We start from the raw sequence: 19,771 nt of genomic DNA on the forward strand, positions 1-19,771 counted from the left end.
ATGAAGAATTAACTAGAATTCTATTTACATTTTAAGTTAACAGTGCCAAAGGAAGTTGTAAAAGTGGCCACGGTGATTGACAAATTAAAGAGCGGACGATTCGCGTGGTATGGACGTGTGATGCGAAGAGAGGAGATGCATGTGACTAGGAGATGTATGGAAACGGTAGTGCAAAGTAGAGGGGGAAGAGGTCGACCGAAGAAAACATGAATGGAGTGTGTGAATGACGATGTGAAAGAGAGAGGAGTGAGTCTGGAGATGACGGCTGATACAAGTAGAAGAGAATGGAATCGAAAAATTTGCTGTGCCGAAACCACCTAGCGGGGTAAGGTGGGTACAAAGAACAGTGCCACTAGTTTACTATCAGATTTTTTTTATTGCTTAAATGGGTGGACGAGCTCACAGCCCACCTGGTGTTAAGTGGTTACTGGAGCCTATAGACATCTACAACGTAAATGCGCCACCCACCTAGAGATAAGTTCTAAGGTCTCAGTATAGTTACTACGGCTGCCCCACCCTTCAAACCGAAACGCATTACTGCTTGTCAGAGGTCATCGCGCTGTATGTTGGGGCTGTAAATGACAGTGTCAGTGTTGAACCTACTTAGCAACGACCTCATCGTTTATCTTCTCTTTCTTTCTCTTACCAAGAGCAAATTAGCGAGAAACGATAACTAATGCAATTCTCTGTAACTCCCCTCACTATCCTATCTTCCTGTCTTAAGTTTTAATAATACAATTGTTGCTTCGACCCCATTTATCAAAGTGAGTGGAGCACTCCCGTTCTGATATCTACGGGCTTTAAACAGCACGCAGAAAAATATAAAAATTCCTATTTTAAGTTTTAAACTATATGGGTATGGCATGTTGCAATTTGCGTGAATACTTTTCGACGATACGGAATTATGAATGCGGACGATTGACATAACTTAAATCGCAACATGAGAAATGAAATGACGTGACTGTCGTTAATATTGACACTGACACACATGACATTATAAATACTGCAGGCAACGGTTTCTGTGTTTAAGCATCCTTTGATCTTTTGTGAAAGATAATCATAACCATATAAACGCTTGTTATCCCGCTCGGATAGGACCATCATATTCATTACTTTTTTTTCCTACCTAAGCTGATGGTCTAGAGAGACCATATCTAGTAGCTCACGGGGCTCAAACCTGACGATTTTGCTAACACGAATCCTAGCAAGAGCCGTGCTTCACAGAATCTACCACCAGATCGGAAACGCGACCCACTAAGAAGGTCCGGCGAGAAACTCAGTGGGCTGTGTCTGTGGGTTAATTTACTCGCCGAGCCCTTTCTCGCAAGCGACGGGTTCGACGAGAACGATGACTGGTGCTTGGGGTCCTAAAAGCACAGTTAGTGGATCGGGAAGATCCGAAACGACGTGTTTTGGGCGACGTCAACTGCATGCCATTTGGTCCGCAAGATCAGCTACGTAGTTTCCGGCGGCCACGATGAAAGGATTCTCGTGTAGTGCCGCTTTATCGAAGTGGCATCCATTACTGCCGCGATGTCCCACATTTGCCGCGATGTCCCATATTTCGCTTTAAAGGCATTAAAATTACACGTTACATAATAAATTTGAGACTTCCATGTCATGTGGATGCCATTCAGATCGTCTATGGGGCGTCGATTCCGATTCGGTGGTAAATTCCGCAAAGCACTGTTCTTGCTAGGGCTGGCGTTAGCAAATTCTCTCAAGTTGAGCCGGTGAGCTCACCTATTGGTTCGTGAATGGTTGGAATAGCCCCCAAGGCTACCAACGTATCCTCCTCCTCTGTGCGTCGTGTTCCTCAGTGCTGAGGATCGTGACCGTTACGGAATACACGCGTAAAGGTTTTCTTGGGAAAATTGCTAGTGGTGGGTTCCCGCGTCCTTCCACAGCAGAATTTCAGAGGCGATTTAGTTCCTCTGGGCTACTGAAGCCCTAGTTCGGGTTACTTCACCGCCGCCCATTGCTCGGCGTTATATTTTGACGGCCGGGTAGGTGGCATACCAACGCCAACCCTGCTCTTTTCTCATCCGGGCTTGGGACTGGCAATGGCAGAGTATAGGTAGTGAAATATATGGGTCGTAAATTTTTTTCCCTATCTAAGTGGATAGCCTTGAGAGGCTATTCAGCGTAACCTTAACTAGTAGGTGAGCTCACGGGGCTCAAACCTGACGACGTTGCTAACGCGAACCCTAGTAAGGGCCGTGCTTCGCAGAATCTACCACCGGATCGGAAACGCGACCCACTGAGAAGATCCGGCGAGAAACTCAGTGGGCTATGTCTCTGGATTAAGCCCTTCGTCGCAAGCGACAGGTTCGACGAGGACGGTGACCGCAACGTCAAGTCCTCTGCGTTGGTATTAAAATTTGTTTAAGTTGCCATAAAAAATCCACACAAAAATCTCTTGTTATTTATCTCGAAAAAAGAACTACGAACATCGGCACTGTATTGAGCTAAAATTAAAAGCGTTTTATTGTTTGTTTTTCGCTTCGTAGTTATAAACCGATTTGATAGCAATTCCACTTCATTTCAAGGCCTCATCTCGATGCAGTATTCAATTTCCTGGCAATGACGACACCCACTCTACAAGGAATTGTCGATTCTCACTCGATAAGCTACTGCGATGTGATTTTACATTTTTTTGTCGTGCTTACAATTTTCAAAGATTTCTTCTTTTTCGTTAACGAAAAAAATTGTAATTTTATTAATCTCGTCCGTTTCGCTGCGCATTTAAAATTAACATTATTATTTATTGTCATTAGTATTAGGGAATCCAACGCTCATATAAATATTAGCCTATCCATTAAGTACATGTATTTTCTACATGGATACTAAGTTTCAAGTCAATCGGATGCATGGTTCAGTAGTTATAACGGAACATCCGTAAAAACCACTGTAGATTTATATTTATACCTATATATCAGTATAGATTCCTTTTAATACTGTATAAACTATTATATGTAAGTATGTATTATATGTATATGTGTTTTTTTTTTATTGCTTAGGTGGGTGGACGAGCTCACAGCCCACCTGATGTTAAGTGGTTACTGGAGCCCATAGACATCCACAACGTAAACGCGCCACCCACCTTGAGATATAAGTTCTAAGGTCTCAAGTATAGTAACGACGGCTGCCCCACCCTTCAAGCCGAAACTCATTACTGCTTCACGGCAGAAATAGGCAGGGTGGTGGTACCCACCCGCGCGGACTCACAAGAGGTCCTACCACCAGTAATTACGCAAATTATAATTTTGCGGGTTTGATTTTTATTACACGATGTTATTCCTTCACCGTGGAAGTCAATCGTGAACATTTGTTGAGTACGTATTTCATTTAAAAGATTGGTACCCGCCTGAGATTCGAACACCGGTGCATCGCTCAACACGAATGCACCGGACGTCTTATCCGTTAGGCCACGACGACTACAAAGTGATTGTGTATATATGTATATATATATATACTTTTTTTGTGTATTTATTTGTAACTTAATATAAATTTCATTGCACCTACCACTATTTACTCTGCACTACCTTTAATTGACTGGTAGAGAATGCCTTAGGCATTAAGTCCGCCAATGTAAATTTCACATGAAGTGTAATAAATAAATAAATAAATTGGGCGATCTTTTGGCGAGGCTTGGGGAAGACCTATGTCCAGCAATGACGTCTGTGGGCTGATAGAATAACGAACAAAAAATGTTTTGCAAGTTTTTTTTTTACCACTCAATATTTTAGAATTCACCACTCATGATTTTAGTATGTAATTAAAAATGATTAAATATTCACAAACAACATGTTAAAACCTATCGAGGAGTGAAATGCTATTTGGTTCATGATGATGATGATGATGAAGAATTCACCACTCATGATTTTAGTACGTAATTAAAAATGATTAAATGTTCACAAAAACAACATACCGACGGGTGAAATGCTGTTTGGTTTAAGCCACATTTCGCTTAATACACGCCATTTATCTTTGTAATTAAGGATGCGTTTTATTTGGTAGGTACTTACTTATCCGCGTATCAACAGTTCGATGCTTTTAATTGAACCTCAATCAAACTTACTCCCTTCAAATAGCTGAATTATTATTTTTGTTTTGATATTTTTTGCAAATTTTAAACTTCAAATGGCTGTCTTGTATAATTGCAAAAATTTCGCTTAAGCTAAATGGCCATTCACCCTTCCATATGTACAGAATTTCATACTGACATATTATGCTTTTAGTTAATTGCACTCTTAGACACTCACATGATGACCTGGACCTAGAGTCCGTCAGTAAGTATCTACAGTCGGCATCAGTGCGCCACTTCGATAAAGCGGCACGACACGGGAACCCTCTCATCGTGGCCGCCGGTAACTACATTCCCGATCTTGCGGACAGAATGGAAAGCAGTCGACGTCGCCCCAAACACGTCATTATGGATCCTCCCGATCCATTAACGATGCTTTTAGGTACCTCAAGCACCGGTCATCGTTCTCGTCGAACCCGTCGCTTGCGTGGAAGGGCTCGGCGAGTAAATTAACCCTCAGACACAGCCCACTGTGTTTCTCGCCGGATCTTCTCAGTGGGTCGCGTTTCCGATCCGGTGGTATATTCTGCGAAGCACGGCTCTTGCAAGGCTTCGTGTTAGCAATGTCGTCAGGTTTGAGCCCCGTGAGCTCACCTACTAGTTAAGGTTATGCTGAAATAGCCTCTCAAGGCTATCAGCACAGGTAGGAAAAAAAACTATTTGACAAACAATATTTTTTATTTTGTTACTCTGGCATACGATGCAAATGGAAAATTTATAATATTAGGATTGTCTTATTGACATTTTATACATAAGTCTTCGTTAACTCTAATAGATGTCTGTTGAAATTTGACCTAAACGACATACAGCTCAACAAGGAGCCCAAAAATAATAAAAATTGCGAATCAGCGCCATTATTGTACGTATAAACTTGAAGAAATACGAATATGTAGGTACTAAATTATTAAGTTTAAAAAAATAAAATGACATTTAATTTTCACGCTCCTGCCAAAAAGTAAGTGACAGCGTGCCAGAATACACGACTAGACAAAACAGATTATGTAAATTATAAGTCAGTAAACAGATTATAGGTCTACAAGAATCTGATGGCAAAAAAAAGTTTAAAAAATAGCGATTTTCATATTTTATGGCAACAAAAAAAAAGTCATCTGTCGAAACTAAAATTTCGAGGAATTGTTTTTGCTTTGGCTTCAAATTTCCTTTAAAAAGTGGTGTAGATGTCGAAGAAATCTCTTCGATCGCAAGCAAGAAATATTGTTTTCAATCTTTATCAAAGAATACTTGATGAACAAGGTGCAGAACAAACACAATCATCTTTATTGAGCCATGTGCAAGCGTTGACTGGTTAGTAGGAATGGCACGTCTTGATACTTTGGTTTATTGCATTTTTCGTGTGTATTATATTATGTATACTAAGCTTTGGTTTATTTCAGGTGTTTCTAATACTACCATAAGACGAATTGTTGTTGAAGGCAGATCTAACAGAGAAGTATTTAGTACGCCCGGCAAAAAGAGGAAAGGTGGCAAAAAAAAAAGCTTGGATAGTTTTGATTTAGAATTGATCAGAAACAAGATATAAGTATGAGTTTTACATTGTAAGAAAGGAAATACCCACTGTCATGAAATTGTTACAAATTCTTCGAGAGGAAATCAATTTCAATGGAGGAAGTGAATCATTAAGGTAACAAAAATGAATTTATTTTTCTTTCAGTTTGAATATAATCTAAATACATAGTAATCTAAAAATAACAATCTTCTTTTGTCTTCAGACTTATTTTGAAAGACGTCGGATTCGAATTCGTGAAGTGCCCATCAAAAAGGACTATTTTAATGGAGCGACATGACATAAAGATACACAGATTCAAGTATTTGGAGCATTTTTTTTTTATTGCCCTTGTAGGCAGACGAGCATACGGCCCACCTGATGGTGAGTGGTTACCGTCGCCCATGGACTTCAGCAATGCCAGGGGTAGAGCCAAGCCGCTGCCTACCGCTTAATACTCTCCACAAGCCTCGTTTGAAGAAGGACATGTCATAGCGCTCGGGAAACACCATGGAGGAGAGCTCATTCCATAGCCGGATGGTACGTGGCAAAAAAGACCTCTGGAAACGCACTGTGGATGACCGCAGTGGCTCCAGGTAGTATGGATGAACTCTACTCCGGTGGCGGGCGGTGCGATGGTAAAAACGAGATGCCGGTATCATCTCGAACAATTCCTCAGAGCACTCCATAAGCAAAAGAATCGAGAAGCCGATGATATGCTAGATGTGGTTTATTTAGATGAAACCTACATACACGGTTCATTTTCAGTGAACAAATGCTGGCAAAATAAAGATATTGCAGGCCCATCTAAAAGTATTTCGGCAGGGCCTAGATATACCATTGTACGTGCTGGTGGAGAAAATGGTTTTGTGCCAAACTGTTGATTGGTGTATAGGTCGAAGAGTACATCTGCTGACTACCACCATGATATGAATAAAGATAACTTAACAAAATGGGTTACGGAGAAGTTGATTCCCAACCTTACAAAACCTTTTTTAATAGTCATGGACAACGCCAAGTACCATTCTGTACAATTAAACAAACCGCCTACACAAGCCGACCGTATTGCTGTTATAAAAGAATGGCTTCAATCAAACAATATCCCTTACGACGATAATTGGCGTAAATGTCAATTACTGGAAGCAATGAAAAATCATAAGTTTGAACCTAAATATCAGATAGATGAGATTTTAAAATCACACGGCCACGAAGTCTTGAGGCTCCCGCCATATCACTGTACGTTAAACCCCATAGAATTAAATCTGGGGAATAATGAAACAAAAAGTTGCGGGTAAAAACGTCAATAGACCTGCAAGTGATATAAAATATTTAACAGAAGAAGCTTTCTCTCAAATAGGGATCGATGAATGGCGAAAATCTTGTGAACATGTAATAAAAATTGAAAATCAGTTCATAGAACAAGATCGATTAATTGAGATGCAGGAGGAAAGGTTTATCATAAATACTGCGTCGTCCTCGTCTTCCTCTTCAGATGAAGACTTTTTTATGGATGTGCAGTATTTGGAACCATTTTCAAGTTCTGATAGCCTATAATTAATTAATAAATTCATGAACAGAGTAATTAGAGTTCTCATCTAAATTTCGCACCCCATATTCGCCACAGTAAGATATTCAAAAATTATCCTTGATCATTGGATAAATTTTTATATTTGCATGTATCACACACAGAATCAGCCGCTATAAGGAAAAAAAAGTATCAAAACGTTTTACTCCGATTTCCCCAGTATTGCTAGCGTCAATTTCTTTTTTTCCTTTTTGCCATCAGTTGGTGCCTTGTTGGTAGACTAATAGTAAAATTAAAAAAAAAAGTGTATCATTTTTAGTATGTCAGTTAAGCTTTCGGTATTTTTCCCTATCTATACTTAATATTATAAAGCTGAAGAGTTTGTTTGTTTGTTTGAACGCGCTAATCTCAGAAACTACTGGTCCTATTTTAAAAATTCTTTCAGCGTTAGATAGCCCTTTTATTGAGGAAGGCTATAAGTATAGGCTATAACATCACGCTAAGACCGATACGAGCTAAGCACTAATAAAGAATGTTTCAAAATGGTGGGTATTTTTTTTTTCCTTTTAAGAGCTTCCGCTGCATGCTCTGCGGAAACGGTTAAAATTTCGCTAAAATAATTTATGACAGAATTGTTCCCCTTTAAAAGTTATAAAAAAGTCCCCCTCAATATATGTCTATATTTTCAGGCTGTCTCACAATAATCTTTTTAATGCTAACCAAATTTGTTTTAATATAAAGCATTATTTATTTATTTATTTTTTTTGGTCAGGAGGAAATCGCCGGACTTCCGCCCTCCACTGGGGATGGAGGGCGGGGCATGTCAGAGTCGAACTGACTAAAACCTCCTGTCGCTCAACAACCAACGTCCAAACCTCGCATGAGACAGAACTCATGAAGAGGCAGAGGGGGGAAAGTGAAGCGTTTAGTGCGGAGCACATCTCTCCCATCACCCTCCCCCTCGGGACGCCGGACCGGCGGTCGTCGGCGCCACGACCACCAGCCCTCTCGGTCGGCAGGCTATCCGAAGCCCGCCTAGATGGCGCCGGTTAGAGTGAGCTATCCTGCGGAATACCCCGCTGATATTAACGTGTTTTTATAAAAATGATATTAATCCTTATCCAAATAAATACGTTATTCATTACAAGTACTTAATTTAAAAGAAATTTGCCCTTTCGATTTGAATGACTATCTTAGAAGATATCACAGTTTTAAAATAATGATATACGTCTTTTAATTTCCTCTTCGCAACTTCCAGTATTTGTGATGTGGATCCCAGGGAGATAACTCTGGACAACCGCAATTTGCTATTTCAAGCAAGCAAGCAAGCAGATTAACTACAGGTTTATTTCCTAAAACAATTATATATTTAAACTAAGCTTCCTACACCATATATATATATATATATATATATATATATATATATAGATACAATAGAAACTAAAACACAAAAGCACTTATAAATAATACAAAGTTAGCAAGAGAACATCTGTGTTTCCCTTTGATTTATAACTTCGAGCACTCCGCTTTTCCGAGCGCGGTTTTGTATGATACAATTTATTTACGATTCTTGAGAACTGTATTCGATTTATTTTTTTATTTCAAATAATTTTTTTTTTTATAACTGACGTAGCCTGGCGTCTAATGCTTAATTGAATTAAATAGTAAAGAGCAGGGATTCCAAAATTACATATTATTTTGGGCATAAGAACCCTGTGCCAAAATGATGGCTGATACCTTTTTTATTTTTTATTGCTTAGATGTGTGGACGAGCTCACAGCCCACCTGATGTTAAGTGGTTACTGGAGCCCATAGACATCTATAACGTAAATGCGCCACACACCTTGAGATATAGTTCTAAGGTCTCAGTATAGTCACAACGGCTTCCCCACCCTTCAAACCGAAACGCATTACTGCTTCACGGCAGAAATAGGCGGGGCGGTGGTACCTACCCGTGCGGACTCACAAGAGGTCCTACCACCAGTAATTACGCAAATTATAATTTTGCGGGTTTTGATTTTTATTGCACGATGTTATTCCTTCACCGTGGAAGTCAATCGTGAACATTTGTTGAGTACGTATTTCATTAGAAAAATTGGTACCCGCCATCGGGATTCGAACACCGGTGCATCGCTCGATACGAATGCACCGGACGTCTTATCCTTTAGGCCACGACGACTTCAAAGATACCGCTAGCCAAATTACTGAAAGAATCCTTTTTTTTTTTCCTTTTTTCGGGCCGGGGGCCGAACCTCCTGCGAGGTCCCCTTACCTAGGGGGCGCGCGGGGTATGTGGGACTTGACGATCTGCAAAGTGTTGGGAGCAGACCGCGGGCCCAAGGAATTTTAGGGCCCACCCACTAAACGACTCCCCTGCACTCTTACACCCGACTTCCGATCCCCTCCGAGGCCAGAACCTGGATGAGGTAGGGGGGTTACCGCGGTCAACACTACAATCAGCGCGGCTCACCCCAAGGAAGCCCAGTCGACGAAGCCTTCGAAGCGAATCGAAGGCTCTGAAACGTCGGCCGTCTCGGTACGGCAGCCCGTCAGGCCGCCCAGACGGTGCCGTTGGTGTCCCGGAATACCCCGCTGGACCAGAACAAGCCTGCCGGGTCGGGACGCGATACACCGCCAACCGGTTGCTCTTTAGAATCTCCTTGGCAGCGCGCTAGAGTGCTGGTAGCGCGCCGCGCGGCCTCTACCCCCTCAGGTCGCCCCTTGACCTTCACCGGGGGGAAGCCGCCATCTACAGGGGCCGGGACGTACGGGCGTATTCCCTCCTCCGGCCCCACTGAATCCTATCTCTAGTTTTTTTTTCCTATAGACACAAATTACTTACCAATTTAAAAACTTTCGGGTTACTTAAGTGAATAAACTTAATATCATTTTCACATCAAAATGAAACGAAATAAATTGACCAAAAATTCAGTAAATAAATGTCAAATACAATAATACTTTCTACTAAAATATTAATAATTTTTATTAAACAAGCCTGTACACGTAAACAAACAACACAGCATATCTTAAAAATTTCAAAAAACTACTTGATAAAAGTAGATTTTTAGATCTCTACGAACCCCAAAGTTAGTTTTCATTTATATCGACCCCAGGGAAACTGATTTCGACCACATTCGGAATCCCAGATGTGGAGGCTGTTCCCGCTAATAAATTTCAACCTATTGTCATTTGTTAAGTTGAAAGTGGCACCTGTGACAGAGAAGCTGAGAAGTGCGCGTTTGGTATGGACATGTAATGAGACGAAATGAAAATGAGGTTGGTAAGAGAATGTTAACTATGAATGTGGAAGGATATAGAGGAAGAGGTAGACCTAAGAAGAAATAGATGGATTGCGTGAAAGACGATATGGGTAAGAGGGGAGTGAGCGAAGAAATGGTATATGATAGAAGAGTATGGTAGGAGAAAACATGTTGCGCCGACCCCAGGTAACTGGGAGAAGGACAGGAGAATGATGATGTCATTTTTTAAGTTAGCAAAGATAGTAATATTGATTTTGATAAGAAATAAAGACGTTTTCGCAGTGCATGGATCTGGTATCCAATGGTTATCGAAGAATATAGAAGTCCCAACGAAAATGCCGTCAGCCACTTAGACTTTCACGTCTTTGCGCAAACAAAAAAAAAACATACATCAAACAATACAGGAAAGAGAAGTGGCAACTAAGAAATATACGCTATCAACTCCCAAGTTATTTTATAAAAATGCCATAAAAATGCATTTTCAGTGGCAACGTGTCGCCATTATGTGATGCCGTAGAGAAGTCGCGTGCTACATTTTACCCGGTTCTTGTCTGAGGGCTGACAATGATTTAACTTTATTTTTATTTTCTAGGAAAGGCCCAACGACGCTACCTTTTATTGCTGCTAGGCAATCGAATTCGAATGGTCAGCTTTTGATAGATTTTCGCGGGAACCCGATAAGCGAAGCTGTGTGAATTGTTTTTTTTTTAATTTATTGCTTATATAGATGGACGAGCTCAGCCCACCTGGTGTTAAGTGGTTACCGGAGCCCATAGACATCTACAACGTAAATTCCGCCACCCACCTTGAGATAAGTTCTAAGGTCTCAGTATAGTTACAACGGCTGCCCCACCCTTCAAACCAAAACGCATTACTACTTCACGGCAGAAATAGGCAGGGTGGTGGTACCTACCCGCGCGGACTCACAAGAGGCCCTACCACCAAGGTCCTACACCGCGGGGGCGCAGATACAGCAGTGGATATGTAGGTACAAAATTTTCGTTTTCGGAAGCGGTCTCCTAACACCCAGTACAGTTGAAAGAGCTCACGGTCTGGCTACCTGACTTGAAATTTGCTTCGGGAGCCGAATTAAATCACGTATGAATCCTTTACCTATCAAGCGACATGACCTATCAAACCTCAATTGTTTTACATAACATCCATTCGCATTAAAAATAACCAAAATTACTACCGCGAGCAATTTCGAAATAGTACTACTATTGCGCTTGGCGCTATGACCCCGAAGTGGGTCTTGGAATCAGACAATAAGCGTCGCCATTCATGCCGGCGCTGCGTAACACCTTGCCAGTCCGACACTTGGAGTTCAGTTAAGTTTCCTTCCACAGCGTCAGACCAACGGTACTTGGACCTCTCTATGGGGCGGCGTCCCTCCGGTACACCCGTTTCACAGCCCGATCCTGCTCCATACGCACTACATGCCCGAACTTTCCAAGCTTCCGTGCCGTCATCTCCCCCAGAATATTTGGCTCACCAAAAAGCCTCTCCTTGTTTTTCCGGACGTGCCAAGACACGGATATACAAGACTAAATTCAGGCCGATCTTATCCCGTGATTTGCAAGCGAAGTAAATTGTCACTTCGAAATAAGGTGACACTCTACATAACTTGCATACGCCCCGTCATGACTTATGCAAGCGTGGTGTTCGCTCACGCGGCCCGCACCAACTTGACACCCCTTCAAGTCATTCAATCCCGTTTCTGCAGGATAGCCGTCGGAGCACCATGGTTCTTAAGGAACGTGGATCTCCATGATGACCTGGAGTTTGACTCAGTCAGTAAGTATCTACAGTCGGCATCATTGCGCCACTTTGAAATGGCGGCACGACATGAAACCCTCTTATCGTGGCCGCCGGGAATTACATACCCGATCCTGTAGAACGAATGGTAAACAGTCGACGTCGCCCTAAACACGCCATTACGGATCCTCCCGATCCATTAACGGTGTTTGTAGGTACCATAAGCACCGGTCACCGTCCTCGTCGAACCCGTCGCTTGTAACGAAGGGCTCGACGAGTGAATTAACCCATAGACACAGCCCACTGAGTTTCTCGCCGGATCTTCTCAGTGGGTCGTGTGGATCCGGTGGTAGATTCTGCGAAGCACTGCTCTTGCTAGGGCCAGTGCTAGCAACACACTAGGTTTGAGCCCCGTGAGCTCACCTACACGTCAAGGAGAAGCTGATATATCGTCTCAAGGCTATCAGCATAGGAGGAAAAAAACCGATCTTATAGTATGGATGAGAAGCATGGACGCTTACACTGAAAGAGGAAACAAAGCTTCTCGTGGCGGAGCGAAAGATAATAAGAAAGATACTGGGACCAGTTCAGAAAGATTTCTAAATAAGCCCTGTCAAATTAAAGATAGAAATCGCCAACCCTAATGATATTTTATTTCGTAGAACTTATATTCTCGTGGACTTCCTGCATGATAGAGCACGCTTTGTTGTAAAAATACAAAGAGAAATGCAATACAGATTTATTTGATTCCATAAAGTGGTAAGTCTCAATTGTGAAGAGGTCGTATCTAATAACTTTTTGAAAAAATTGCCGCTGGTAGGACAATTGAAGCCGTCAGCGCAAAAGTGGCCTGCGCTTACCATAGTTAGTTTTTTTTGGAACCAAGTTCCTTACGGAACGATGCGGAGGGTTACCCTAACCGGGGAAAAACATCCGTAACGTAAGATTTTTATTAGTAATGCACACAGTGTACGACTTAACTTTGTAATAACGTACAAAAAATAACACTGTCTGAGGACTACAGCTGCGCTCTGGAGCTTACTCGCGATTAGGGACTTGTTTTCTACTCGAGTAATAAGCGGTCGTGTCTTCGGCGAATAAGGCTAACTGGGTCGGTGCCGACCGGGGAATGTCATTGATGAATAAACTAAATAGGAGCGGCAAGAGGACGGAGCCTTGCGGGACTCTATCAGTAAGAGGTCGCGGGGAGGAGCGGGTTCCTTCGACTCGATATCGAAAAGTCCATAGTTAGTGTGGAGTTAATGAGATTTGAATTTTCTTTAGACTGGACTTTCTTTATTCAGGAAAAATAATGCTAACAAAACCATCTGCTATCTATGGCTGAAACTAGGGATAGGCCGGTTTTGCATAAAATATTATAATGTTTTAAATAAACAGCAATATATAAGCAATATCAAATTTGGGGGTTTCAAATTTGGATTGGAGTTGGACTTTCGGTGTGCAGTATACGGTACCGTGGATTTCGTGGAGTCAAAGTAGTGGAACTCGATGGGGCTTAGTCGGTAGTCGGTTTTCTCAAGGCGTAGTCTCCCGGTAGCAATTGGAAGAAGAGGAGTACCGCAATCTACCTCTTCTCCCTTTTCTTCTCTGGAGGCGCCGGAGTCTGACATAACCCGGTCTGTTGCCTCTCTCGACCGGGTATCCCTAAACGGATTTCCTAGGGTTAAAAAAAACATGCTCTCACCCACTTTTAGGCATGAGTTCGAAGTATCAGCTGTATTACATAAACTAAGCTGTTACCGCGGACGCCCGCGTGGTCAAGGTAAAGTACAATAGCAGTGTGGTTTCCCGTTAGATGTTTTTTTTATTTCGAGATAAAACGTAGCCTATATCACTCTCCTGGATTTATACTTTATTTATTTTTATTAAAGGCAAAGTTTAAATAAATTATCTTCACAAAATATGCAAATTTACGTAACTGTTTTTTATTTTATGAAAACGCCATCTAACGGAATATAATAAAAGCATTTCTGCTTTCAGGGATGTTAGATTAGAACCCCTTTTAGTTAAAATCTGAAAGGAGGAAAAGGCGAAAACTTTCTTTCGTTATCAAATAATAGATGGCGTTGATTACACGACTCTACAAAAAAAAATTCGTTCTTTGTCCTAAAGTTTATACTCATTTTATACTATTATTTTCCAGTTAGTTATGCACAAAAACGAAAAGAAAATACATTTTTTCGGTATAAAGTTTGCTTTTGTGATAGTTATAATAATAATACTCATTTTTCAATTTTTTCATAAATTTTAATTGATTTTAATATTTTTAAAAAGACGGCGCGGTGAGATTGGGGTATTAACGCTTACACTGTGCCGCTAGATGGCACCCGAGTGATAAACAACCATCAGGTGTTATTTACAAGCCCAGAATAACTTAAAAGAAAATTATGAAAGTGTCAAAATTTTGCTTGAATCTGTAAAAGATCGTGAGTATAACTGGGAGCTGATTGGAGATTTTAAAATGGTGGGATTTTTAATGGGGCTACAGGGTGGATATACAAAGTATCCATGTTATTTGTGCTTGTGGGATAGCAGAGCGGATTCTAAACACTATATTCAACGGTCATGGCCTGTAAGAACAGAATTGTGTGTCGGAAAACAGAACGTCAAATTTGAGCCGATTGTTGAAGCGGAAAAAGTGTTAATGCCGCCTTTGCACATTAAGTTAGGGTTGATGAAACAATTTGTTAAAAAACTGGATGAAACTTCAGAAGCTTTTGGATACTTAAAAAATTTTTTTCCGAAGTTATCGGAAGCAAAGGTTAAAGCTGGGGTTTTTGTTGGTCCGCAAATAAGACAGATTTTCGCCGATGAAAAATTTCCAACGTTGCTGAATCGTACTCAAAAAGCAAGTTGGAACAGTTTTAAAGCAGTAGTTTCTGGATTTTTAGGAAATAATAAAGCTGAAAACTACGAAAAGTTGGTTGAGGATATCGACGCTTGAAAGGCAAACGTGACTAAGCGACAATACGTGAACTTTACAGTAGACCAATTTAAAGTTGAAATACCTGAAAACAATATTTATTTTAACGAATCTAGCTGTAGTAGAATCTAGCTAGTAGCTGTAGGATTGAAATGATTTTAATAGACCTAGAAATATATTTTTTTTGCGCATCGAATATGGTTATTGCCTATCATTTATGTACAAAGCAGTTATTGTCGCTTAGTCACGTTTGCCTTTCAAGCGTCGATATGCTTACAAATTTTAAGGCCATGGGCTGCAGGATGTCATTAAAAGTACATATGCTGCATGCTCATTTGGATAAATTTAAAAACAATATGGGAGCCTATTCCGAAGAGCAAGGAGAACGTTTCCATCAGGACATCATGAATTTTGAACAACGCTATCAAGGCCAATACAATGAAAACATGATGGGCGACTATATTTGGGGTTTATTGAGAGAAAGTAGCTATGAACATAAAAGAAAAAGTAAAAGTGTGCACTTTTAAGTTATTTTCCACTTTTCTGTAAGCTAATTTGATAGTAAAACTTAATAAAAATAATAAACATTTTTATTTCAATAGTTTTATTTTCAATCAAAAATTAAAATCCGAGATTTTTAAAAATTTCGTTCAATCAGTCTTCTAAGCACAAAAGCAAAGATTTTCATGTCATATATTTTTTTTCCGTCTTATTACGACCTAAACTACCGAAATTTAATGCTTTGCAATCAAAGTCAAATTTCATGTTGACCCGTGTTATCGAAAAGCTGGTATTTTTAAAATTCGAATAAAATAATTGTCATAAAAATATTCATTTCATTGTGAAACTAATGGTAACCTACACGGGTAGGTACCACCACCCCGCCTATTTCTGTCGCAAAGCAGTAATGTATTCCGATTAGAAAACTTTGACTACCGTAGTACTATAGAACAGAAAGTATAATTAGAATTCATCTCATGATGGGTGGCAGTATTTATGTGGTTGATATCTATGGAATTGGGTCACCACTTAACGCCAGGCAGTACATAAACTCGTTCGTCCGTCCAAGCAATTTAAATAAAATCCAGATTAACTGAAAATCACTTGTCTTGCATTGTTACCATTAAAACAGTCACTAATAAAACAAAACAATAAAATTTTTAATAAAAAAGGAAAACTTAAATATTCATCCATGTTTAATTTAAGCTGAAACATTATTTTTGACTTCGAATTTATGGGCTGTGATTTAAACAATAACACTCATATTTATCATATTATATTTGTCATAGGTTTACAGAAAGAATGCACTTACACATTATTTTAGAATCACAGTACATTTATCACAAAAAAAAAGTTTTATGCACTTTATGTCTTCCAGTATGTTCTCCAGCGACTTTTACCAGCGAAAGCAAATAGGACTAACATAACACGTTAAATATCTAAAAAATGGAAACGATAGGTAATATGGGCTCATTTTAATTTAAAGGGACACTAAGAATTACTTACTTTCAAATAAATTGACAAGCGCCTAACTAAACTACGCTTTTATTTGCCAATAAAAAAAAACATTTTAGTGGTCACACTGGCAACTAATACTTCTAATTACAAGACTTATCATCATCATTATCCTGCCCTTCTCCCAGTCAACTGGGGTCGGCGCGACATGTTTTCTCCTTCCATACTCTTCTATCATATACAATTTCTTCACTCACTCCCCTCATACCCATATCGTCTTTCACACAATCTATCCATTTCTTCTTAGGTCTACCTCTTCCTCTATATCCTTCCACATTCATAGTTAACACTCTCTTACCAACCTCATTTTCATTTCGTCTCATCACATGTCTATACCATCCCAAACGCACACTCCTCAACTTCTCTGTCACAGGTGCCACTTTCAGACTTCCTCTTCCTTATGTAAGAATAATTTAATAGAATACTTACATAATTGGACTTTTTATACAAAAGTAAAGTCTAAAACTATTATCACCTCTATTGGATAGTTAGTTGGCAGGTAATGGTAGCAAGCAATAAAAAAAAGAGCATAGCTGGCCGATAGTGACAAAATACTACTAGCTTATGGTTCTGTACCAGATTCAAGTGTTAACTGTGTGATTGAGCCATCATGAGCTTGTAATTCAGTGAATTAAATAATAAGACATTACTTTTCAACATTGTTGTACGTGTTAGCTAACTTTTATTGGACAATTCAGTAATATGTTAAAAGGCATGAAGTTTTTGTGATGATGAAACCTAATTTTTTTTTTTCTAGAATTATGCTTTTTTTGGCAGGTTGAGTACAAAGATGAAATCTAACAAAAATAATTTTCATCAATATAACAATGCTATATCTAAAATTAAACTATGTTCTAATAATTTATTTACAATTTGCTAATACAATATGGACATGTTCAAATGTAATTAATAAAATTGGACATCCTATTCACTCCCACAATTCAGACGGATATTGCAGACTGTCCTAGTTAAAACATTGGGAGGCTATTCAATAACATTAATATGAAAACACAATAAATTCATATTGTATTTAGAATGAGGTTAAAGAATGAACTTTCCATAATAAATTATTGTGGCTCAGATTTGTCCTCACAAAACTGTGACGATATCCATGTTAAGGCCCATTTTAAGTTCGTCAGCATATATTTAAGGGCTTTAGTCCAGTGTTCCTCAGAATTGAACTGGATCTTTATGGAGTACGCATGTGGTGGAGATGCTGTATCCTCGATTTTGCCTTTGTCTATTCTGTACGGAAGACAAAAGCCCGTATTACCCATTTCCACTTGCTCCTTGAACTGTTGCAGGCAATCTAAAAATGCGACCATTGCCGCATCGAATTTGGTATCCCAGAGAAACCGGAAACCACCCGAACCGTATAACGGTAAGACTTTCTGATCTTCCAAGACTTCTATGTATGAGTGATTCCCGTATGGTACTAATTTGTAGCGCTGGAAATTAAAATTTATTTTTCTGGCTAACGAAGAGAGGAGCAATACAGTTTGACCCCATGCCGCATTGATCTCGGACCAATCAACCGGTGCAGTAGGCAAGCGACCTAAGCGAAAATTATTAATGATTCCAAACTGACCAGAGTCTGATATATGGAAGGTAGCTTTGAAGACATTAGTTTTTTTTAATTTTTCCAACTGTGACTGTGTGTATGCCAGCTGACATTCATAAAACTTCATTTGGTCTTCTGTTGTCATTAAATCTTTCCTATATTTCGTGTACTCCCTCCAATACACATCCTGTTCTTTATCTAGCCTCTCTTTCTCCCTCTCCTGGATCTCTATTTCCTCATTCATTGCTCGCTCTTCTTTCTGCAAAGCCTGCAGCTCTTGCAACAATCTACTCTGCTCTTGTTTCCAATCGTCCAATTCTTTCTCAAGTCCTTCCAAATTCAAATCCTCTTTATCATCTTCTAATTTTTTTAAATAATCATTATAGTCCTTCCATTCGGCTTCCGTTTGCTTTAGCTGATTATCCATTAACTCTAATAATGTATCTGTACATTCATCGCATAAGGGATGGTCGACGTAAGAATTGTTAGATAATAGATCGAATAAAGTGGCTTTTACATGGAGCTGGTGACCTAAGGAGGTGGTCTCCCATCCGTCCGATATTACCATGAAGCCGTTGGCACCGTTACCGGACTCCGACATACGAAATGGTGGAACATAATGATCAAGACTGGACGACTGCAAATCCAAGTCCGCCTCGTTATTTCTTCGAATTTGAAGGGTTAAGTCGGCGATAGTATGCTCGCCGAGGTTGTTCAGGGAATCGTCCAGCTTCAAAGGCTGCAAACAACGCTGACAAGAGAAACTTACGAACGTCTTTGAATCACTCATTTTTAATAGCCTTTCACTGTTGTGTCATAGATAAGAAAGTTATTTTAAATAAGTGGTATTTACTAAAAACTACAACTTCCCGTTAACAGTATTTAAGTTAACAACTAAATTAAGATGAGAAACAAAGAGATCAAAAAATCACACGCAATACTTTTTGCAAATTCGTTAGGTATTGTTGACAAATTTTATTTTTTATTTGATACGTCCATTAAATAGGCAAAAGGAACACAGCTCATACTTTTCTATTGTTGACAACGACATTAAGCCAATTTCTGCAAAACTAAAATAGAACATGTTATTTATAAATAATACCAAATGGAATAGACTGAAATGAGGTGAGAAAAAAATTATTAGTGTTTGACTTTTTGGCAGGAATGCGAGTAGCGTTGCGTGAAATTGCTTTTTTTTGTTAAATTAGTGTTTCTTCCGGTTTAAACTTGTAATAATAGTGACTGATTAACCATTCGGCATTGTTAAAAGTGGAAAGGTACCGCGGTGCGGCAAAATAAAAAAAAGTTGCTGAGCGTGACTCCTCGGACTCCTCCAAAAAGCCGGAGCCCACAGATACCTGCGATATAAATGCCACCGCCTACCTCGAGATGTAAGTTCTAAGGTCTCAATTTTTACAGTATAACGGCTGCCGCACCTTTCAAACCGAAACGCATTACTGCTTCACAGTCGAAATAGACAGGATGGTGCTGCCTACGGTGGTATTTCCACCACTTTAGTACAACAGTATTAAATTACATCACATTTCGTTTAATCCCAGGGTTATAATTTCAAATAAATGAATTCTTTTCATTTCTCTCTAATTTTCATATTATATTTTT

General features: G+C 39.7%; 1 protein-coding gene and 1 long non-coding RNA gene across 2 annotated transcripts; one reads left to right on the forward strand and one right to left on the reverse strand.

Annotated features, from left to right (window-relative positions):
• The first annotated feature begins 5,104 nt into the window (after positions 1 to 5,104).
• On the forward strand, positions 5,105 to 7,173 carry LOC119630504 (uncharacterized). The gene is made up of 4 exons (XR_005246255.2): positions 5,105 to 5,392; positions 5,482 to 5,729; positions 5,818 to 5,913; positions 6,360 to 7,173. It is a non-coding gene; the product is annotated as an uncharacterized LOC119630504 (long non-coding RNA).
• A 10,484-nt stretch (positions 7,174 to 17,657) lies between these two features.
• Positions 17,658 to 18,941, reverse strand: LOC100216352 (autophagy related protein Atg6). The gene is given in 1 exon segment (NM_001142490.1): positions 17,658 to 18,941. A coding segment is annotated over 1 exon segment (1,284 nt).
• Between the last annotated feature and the right edge of the window lie 830 nt (positions 18,942 to 19,771).

This window comes from Bombyx mori, chromosome 24 (genome assembly GCF_030269925.1).
Source record: "Bombyx mori chromosome 24, ASM3026992v2".
Lineage (NCBI taxonomy): Eukaryota > Metazoa > Arthropoda > Insecta > Lepidoptera > Bombycidae > Bombyx > Bombyx mori.